This window comes from Eurytemora carolleeae, unplaced genomic scaffold, assembly GCF_000591075.1.
Source record: "Eurytemora carolleeae unplaced genomic scaffold, Eaff_2.0 scaffold1768, whole genome shotgun sequence".
In the NCBI taxonomy this organism is placed as follows: domain Eukaryota; kingdom Metazoa; phylum Arthropoda; class Copepoda; order Calanoida; family Temoridae; genus Eurytemora; species Eurytemora carolleeae.
In genome coordinates, this window is record NW_019397655.1 from 42,560 (window position 1) to 50,362 (window position 7,803).

Below are 7,803 nucleotides of genomic sequence, written 5' to 3' on the forward strand. Positions count from 1 at the left end.
ATACATTTATAAAAAATGGCTAAAACTATATATTGAAACAATAAATGTCAATTTTTTAGCGTTTCCGCACTTACGTAGCAAAATAAGATTTTTTGGTAAGGTAAAATATAAAAAAAATAGAAAATAAAAACAACTGTTCTTTTATAATTTGAAAATCATTACAGCATTGAGAAATCAAAATATTAATATCATTTATTCTTACCATATAGAAATAACTAGAAATGCGGGAGACTGGTTGTTTAAAATGCTTGAAAATAAATCATCCATATTCTCTATAATTTAACAGATAAAATGTGGAAACTTAGATTCTAGAAATAATTCAGATGTTAATTAATTTAGTCTTCATAAGATAATTTTTGATTCCAATTATTTATTTTTTAAGTTATGAAGGTAAGTTTTGTTTTGAATTGCGGATTATACTCAAAAACGGGAAAGTGGGTTTTGTCTCGAAAACGCGACAATATTTCAAATTCAGGATATGCTCGAAAACGGAAAACCTGACATTGTGTTGAAAACGGTAAAGAGATTGAATATAAAAAGGTCGGGATCCCAAAAACACAGTCTTTCAATTTGTGCCAAGTGTTAGTTTTGGAACTAATGTCCCCTGAAATGGATATAAAGAAACTCAATGTAGGTTATTTAAATCTAATTTACATTGTGTGTGGGAGAAATATAAACACTGCAGTACACTGTACACAATACACATAAGTATTGGGAAGTTCCGAATGTACATAGTTGTTGGTTTATAGGAACATCTTCTTAGATCATGTACACAGTACATAATAGATATTAAGGCAATTTCCAAACTTATGGCATGCAAAACTAACATTTTAAGGCGCAAAGATTTTTTTTAATAAATAAGTCAAAAAAGAATTTAAAGCTTCGTTTAAATTTTTTTTCAAATAGTGGACCTTGTATTTTAACATCATCGCATTTTTTGAAGATTAAACTACTGTTCAATATAATATTTGAATACACATAGAAACAAAGAAATTGAGATTTTGCCACAAACTCTGATTTTCTAATACCTGTCTTTACAACCCGATGTCTTATAATGTCATGAGTTCTGTTCAATCAAATAGTTTCAGTTTGAAATATCAGAGATTTACCATCAGGTTTCAAAGATGTAGGGATGACAAATTTGAGTATTTAGCAAGATCTTAATTCCTTTGCTAAAACAGTTTAAATGAATCTTAACAAATAGTTTGTTTACTTACAGATTCAAGACAGCAATTTTCGGAAGTATATTTTTGGTTTAATTTAAACACAGGTTTTTGAGTGTTGTAGTTTTGTTTATAAATCTTTTAAAGTTGTGTTTAAATCATTACAGAAATATAGAAGAAATAAACAATATATATTCAATTGTACATTGTACAACTTCTAAGGGTTTAACTTAGCTTTGTTTAAATCTAAATCAGATTATTCTTTTTATATCCATTCAATAATTTTTTTCAATCAATTGCTTAAACCAATGATCGATAATATAGTTTACACTTGATTTATTTATGGATTGGGTCAAATACATATAAAGTGATCCCCAGGTCAAAATTATTTGGAATTCAAAGACGACTTTTAGAGAAAAATTATACGCGGCAACCATGCAGTGTTTCCTGCAAAATCCTTTTTAAGGATAAAAAATGTCGTCATTGATTTGAATGTCCCCCTGCAAACTAATATATTTGTGATTAGGTGAAGGAAGATATTTCTGATTCGTCTCCTGGTTGGACTGTTCCAATTATCTTTGATCTTTGATCAGGTCTAGTTCAAGAGGACAACAGACCTAGTTCAGAGTTGGATCCCTAAATATTATTAGATTGAATATTTAACATTTGATTGTGCAGGAGGTATACCCCCTTTAGATATAATATTTTCCCCTATTGAAACTAAAGAACAAAAAACATAATTGCTAAATTGCATAATCCGAACCGGTACAATGATTGCCTGGTGTAGTGTTTGCTCGTACCAGCCCGTCTAGTGTACCCATTATATGGTTGACTCAATGATATTAGGCAGGCGGAACTATAGTGCACTTAAATCCCGTATATTTATAAACGTCAAAGGATGAAAAAAATCACTCCCCCCTCCCCCCACCACCACCATAAAAACATGAGAATTCAACTTATAATTGGTATTAAAGGAAAAATCTATTTTAAAAAATTGTTACTTCTATCTGAATTTAAAGAGTCAAGTAAAAATAATTCTTATTTAAATATTTGATAACTGAAAAATATTTTTTCAAATATTTTTTAATACGATTTAAAAGAATTCTTATTTCCGTTTTGACTAGACACCCTAGCTGTACTGTACATAGTTGATAGGACACCCTGTACATAGTTGATAGGACACCCTGTACATAGTTGATACCTGTTACGAATACTCTGTACAATATTACAGAAAGGACAGTTTATATTGTCACATCCACACTAAACAATTAATTCTGTCAATTTTATTCCTTGCCTAAATCTCCTGCTGCATTAATCCGAAAGTTTTTCTCCCAACGAAACCGAAATAGAGAATAAGAAATTTTCAAATTTAAATTCAAGAATATTCTTGTTATTTTTCAGCAGACAAAGCTTTAAAGGATACCGTTGTGATGTAATTCTTTTAACGGAGGTTCAATTAAATTTACGTCAACATGCCCTTTAAGAATTCATGAATTTATTAAACAGTTTAAAACATAGTAAATTTAAACTTCTATCTTATCTATGCTTGTTTTATCATCTCTGAATAAAAAAGTCTAGCAGAGTTTTTCAAAATTAAAAAGAGTAGATGTTCCTACCATTACAGTAGAGTTATTCGGAGCCCCCAATCTGAAAATAATTATTTTTAAAAATTTAGTTTAGTAGAATCAACTGTACAAAATCTATTGAGTAGATTTTGTTCGAAATAAGATTTTAAAACTTTACCGGTTGTTATTAGGTAAAACGAAATTGAATTTTTTGCCACAGACTCAAATTTTCTAATCCTATACGGATATAAGGATAGGATACCTGATATGAGGGTAAACTTTTAAACTTAGATTTTTTGTTTTGCAATATTTAAGGTCTGCGACATGGGGTTGCAAAGATATAGGGATTAGAAAACAGATTTTGTGACAAAGACTAATCCCATTATCAAGAATTGAACTTAATATACTTTAGTCGTCGAACCACAATTTTTTTGCCGGAACTGAACTTGGTATAGTTTAACGTAGTAGGTCTTTGAACTAAATCTCTCAAGTTCATTAAATCCCATCTTAAGGAATTCCTGAGGATTTTTTTAACCGCTAAAGTTGTCGACAAATTGAACTACTTCTATAAAACACTCTCGGTCACAGTAAATAACTAGTGCAAGAGCTTTGACTATAGTTCATAACTTCAAAGTGACAAGATGGCAATGTGATGGCATAGTGACAAGATGGCAATGTGATGGCATAGTGACAAGATGGCAATATGATGGCATAGTGACAAGATGGCAATGTGATGGCATAGTGACAAGATGGCAATATGATGGCATAGTGACAAGATGGCAATGTGATGACATAGTGGCAAGATGGCAATATGATGGCATAGTGACAAGGTGGCAATGTGATGGCATAGTGACAAGATGGCAATATGATGGCATATTGACAAGATGGCAATGTGATGGCATAGTGACAAGATGGCAATGTGATGGCATAGTGACAAGATGGCAATATGATGGCATAGTGACAAGATGGCAATGTGATGGCATTGTGACAAGATGGCAATATGATGGCATAGTGACAAGATGGCAATGTGATGACATAGTGACAAGATGGCAATATGATGGCATAGTGACAAGATGGGAATGTGATGGCATAGTGACAAGATGACAATGTGATGGCATTGTGACAAGATGGCAATGTGATGGCATACTGACAAGGTTTTATTGGTACTGTTGTGAATCGGGCATTACCATCTTTTCATGGAAGGTCACTTGAAATTACGGTTACAATCCCTTCAACTACTTCTTACTATTCTTTCGTTCCGACCTCTTGTGCACATGAATCAATAATTACGTGGGAAAAAAGACGACATTTCGTCAATTGTCTGTATGTTTCCTGCTGGAGGTACAAAACAAATAATTTGAAAATCAACTTTGTCAGTAAAATAGGTATGGTATAAGAACACTGCACTAGTCATTAGTCTATTAGAAAACATTACTTGACTTTTACATTCTTCTTCCTATGTCACAGTTTATATTCCTAATTATTTTGATACCTATTAACAGTGAAGGAAGGAGTGACCATATCATTAGTAGCGTATAAACTCTGGAAATCTTGGTGACCGGATATAACTGGATAAAAATAAACTCTATAAATCCTGGTGACCAGATATCTATATATATATATATAAAGTTGTTTGTCTGTCTGTTTTTTGTTTGTCCGATTATAACTCAGTAACCCCTTTACCGATTTGCCTCAAATTTTGATTGGGGAACTCGGGATACCCACGGTAATGTTCTTAGCTTGGTTTCAAGATTCTAGTTGGGTAAAATCGTTCAAGTGCAGGTAAACAGCGAGATTTACTATGAGTAACCTGGGCAACTATGGTTCCCAAGCTAGTAACTGAATAAAACACCACAAATTACGTACAGGGTGTCCCAAAAAACATGGGAATTCAGTGACGAATTCGATATCGTCTTTGTTATGAATTAGCACTGTAATACCTAATTTCAAAAGCCATAATATTGTTATGTCTGCTAGAGTTTATTTAATGAAAATGGTAAAAGACTGCAAAGATGTGTCTATAATGTCTCCGCAAGATGAACAGTGAATACGGACAAGTTTACATTGTTTGTATACTGTAATTTTCTTGTTTTATTAAGTACAACCGGTTGCAGTCAAAACATAAACAAACAAAATGTAAACATAGCAGACGAAACTCTTACAGATTACAGCTTTCTCAGTAGGAATCACTATACTAAATCAAAGAATTATTTGAAAAGACGATATCTAATTCGTCACTGAATTCCCATGTTTTTTGGGACACCCTGTATGATAGAACAAAACAGAAGCATACACTGAAAAAAAGGGTTTTTTATTTTCGATTTTTTTAAATTCCACGGGCAATGCCGGGCACTTCATCTTGCATGAACATAAAGATAAAAATGGAAGAATTGTTTTTTATTCTTACCGATATCGTCATTGGTGGAAACATTCACTGTTTTCTCAAGGTCTTCAATCTTAACGAAAAAATTAAATTTCAAGATTTTTATCTATTTTTTCACAAATAAACAACTTTTATACCATAGTTAAATTATTACTTTAAACGCGTTTACCAAGGTAAAGTGTTAACTTTTTATTTTTTTTTCTGAAAAAAGTTGCTTTAAAAAACTGAGACAAAGAATTTTTTTTTCGATTTCTCAAATAAGAATCGGTGTGGGTCTTACCTTCTTTTTCTTTGGGATGCATCGAAATAAAGAACTCTCTTTTTTCCCCTCATCATCAGAATCAGCCTTCACCCATTTTTTTTCCTTCGGTTTTTCATCTTCACACTTTTCTTTCGTCGGAACATCTTTCTCTTTCGGTGCAGATTCATTCTTGTCGACCTCAAGGATATCCTCAGCCTCGAGAAAAAAAACACATTTAAAAAAATAAATATTATAAATTAAAAAGGAGACACTTTCCTGCACAAAATTCTGCGACAAAAAATGAAACGTTCTCTCTGGACAGAAATGAGGGTTTATGCAGTCCTTTTAGATTTGATAAACATTATCCACACTTGGCCTATAATACAATACATGCAGTGTCAGTCCAAAAAAATAACTGGGATTATTGATCTTTTAAACAAAATTATTCAAATTTTTGTTTTGTACGGAGTTAAGGCATAAAATATAAAATGTGATAAAAAAAATCAAAAATATTTTTGGAACAGTGAAAAAGAAATTCCACTGAACCAATTTTTTAAATAAATGTATACACCTTGTATTTCATTTTATTCCATCCTTTTTGTTCAAAAATTGATTTTCTTACTTGTAACTTCGGATTTTGGGCCAATATACATACAACAATTTACACTGAGCTTGGGTGGATATTGTTAATCTTGAACACTTGATCTTGATATCTAATTGTTAAAATTAATTCGAAATATAAGGAAGACGATTTTTCCGACTCAAATTGCCGTAGCCTTTTCTCTAGATGTTTGCGTACTCAAGATCTACTTCCTCCACGTAGTGCTCACATGTCAAACCCCGCTTCTTCTCCCCCCCCCCTTATACAGATCCCAGCCCCTGCAGTCAGCCATGAACACTCAAGACATTAACAACTCCGTCTCAACCCTGGCTCCTCCATGATGATGATTCAGATACAGAACCAACAACAGAAGACACTGCTTACACCTAGCTCCGTGCCCCACAGGAGAAGGTAACAATAGTTCGCTCCGCAATGTTCCAGAGATCCGGGGGGATATCAGACGTCCTTCCATTATCCTGTATACAGGATAAGTCCGCAATCTCTCTCCCTTAGACTAAGCCTAGTTGTGAGTAAGCCTGCCGTCAAGATTGATGATCTGCACCACCANAGGGTCACTTGAAGTTACACTATTTCAAAACATCCGTTTTATTAAATAAATGTTAGAAATATCCATGTAGATCTCCTTTTATTTTATCATATTGACTTTTAAAGTCAACACTAATGTTATCTCTGCAGGGTAGGACTATCACGAGGTATCAAAGACAAATTAAGTGAATCCGTTTGTCTGCATAAGATGGAGATCAATGCCTGATCCAGAGATTCACAATAAAAAAAATTCGACTTCTGATATTTTTTGGCGGGTTCAGATAATTTAGCTAGTTTTGCTTTTGTTTTACATTAAGCTTTGTATTACGTACAATATTTAATCAAAACACAACTGTTAATCAAACATTTTGAAAATGTGTCTTTTGTTTTTAAATCAATCGAATTTTTTTTACATTAAAGATACTTTAATGTGATGTTTGTACTGATTTGATTTAGTCAACACCATGCAGTTGGTTTGATTTACCTATGATCGATTGATCGTATACCCTATTGTACTGTTTTAGTTTAATTGTGAAAGTCTGCTGCACTGTATTGTAAAGGTTTGGTTTGGCGTATCTGTGTTGTTGTACTGTACTGGTCTGGTTTGGTTTTGTCTACATGTATTGTTGTATTGTTCTGGCCTGGTTTGGTTTGGCTTACGTGTGAATTATTGTATGTGCTGGTCTGGTTTGGTTTTGTCTACCTGTGTTGTTGTATTGTTCTGGCCTGGTTTGGTTTGGTTTACATGTGTTATTGTACTGTGCTGGTCTGGTTTGGTTTGGTTTACACGTGTTATTGTACTGTGCTGGTCTGATTTGGTTTGGCCTACTTGTGTTATTGTATGTACTGGTCTGGTTTGGTTTGGCTAATGTGTTATTGTATGTACTGGACTGGTTTGGTTTACCTGTTCTGTTGTACTGATTAAACTTTGAAGACTTCCAAGCTTATTATACTTAAACATTTTTTCACCCGCTTTATTATACAACCTAGAAACAGAGATGGATAAAGAAAATGTTTATATATTAAGATACTAGCTTTTTCAAGATGGCAACTTCTAAGTACACAATCCTATACAGTGTATCCTGGATCCCAGAGACATTGCACGATATGGTAAAACCGTATAACTGTAAAGCCTTTCATCAAAAAATTTCCATTTCAACCTAAATTGGTAATTGGAAAAATGTTGTTTTTTTCACGGAAAATGTACATTAAGAAAAAGGGCATACGGTAATTCACTTGTTCAGTTCCTCTTGGGCATACAATTTCATGAAACTAGAATATTGACTCTGAATGAATCTTCGAAA

At 33.0% G+C, this 7,803-nt stretch overlaps 1 protein-coding gene across 1 annotated transcript; it reads right to left on the reverse strand.

Annotated features, from left to right (window-relative positions):
- Positions 1-1,484: 1,484 nt before the first annotated feature.
- On the reverse strand, positions 1,485-7,563 carry LOC111715363 (uncharacterized). Its single transcript, XM_023490676.1, has 7 exons — positions 7,404-7,563; positions 5,392-5,568; positions 5,136-5,184; positions 4,221-4,296; positions 2,780-2,810; positions 2,365-2,423; positions 1,485-1,799 (listed from the first exon to the last, which is right to left on the reverse strand). The coding sequence occupies exons 1-7, from the start codon at positions 7,458-7,460 to the stop codon at positions 1,781-1,783; spliced, it is 468 nt and encodes a 155-aa protein (XP_023346444.1). The 5' UTR covers positions 7,461-7,563; the 3' UTR covers positions 1,485-1,780.
- Positions 7,564-7,803: the final 240 nt, after the last annotated feature.

What these genes read in the sequence shown, in the direction of transcription:
- LOC111715363 (XM_023490676.1), bottom strand. Translation starts at nt 7,460, where the DNA reads ATGTTTAAGTATAATAAGCTTGGAAGTCTTCAAAGTTTAATCAGTACA. An exon ending in CCTTCCTTCACTGTTAATAG is followed by an intron (nt 2,811 to 4,220) that starts GTATCAAAATAA and finishes AATTATTTTCAG; the next exon opens with ATTGGGGGCTCCGAATAACT. An exon ending in CGAATAACTCTACTGTAATG is followed by an intron (nt 2,424 to 2,779) that starts GTAGGAACATCT and finishes TTAATTGTTTAG; the next exon opens with TGTGGATGTGACAATATAAA.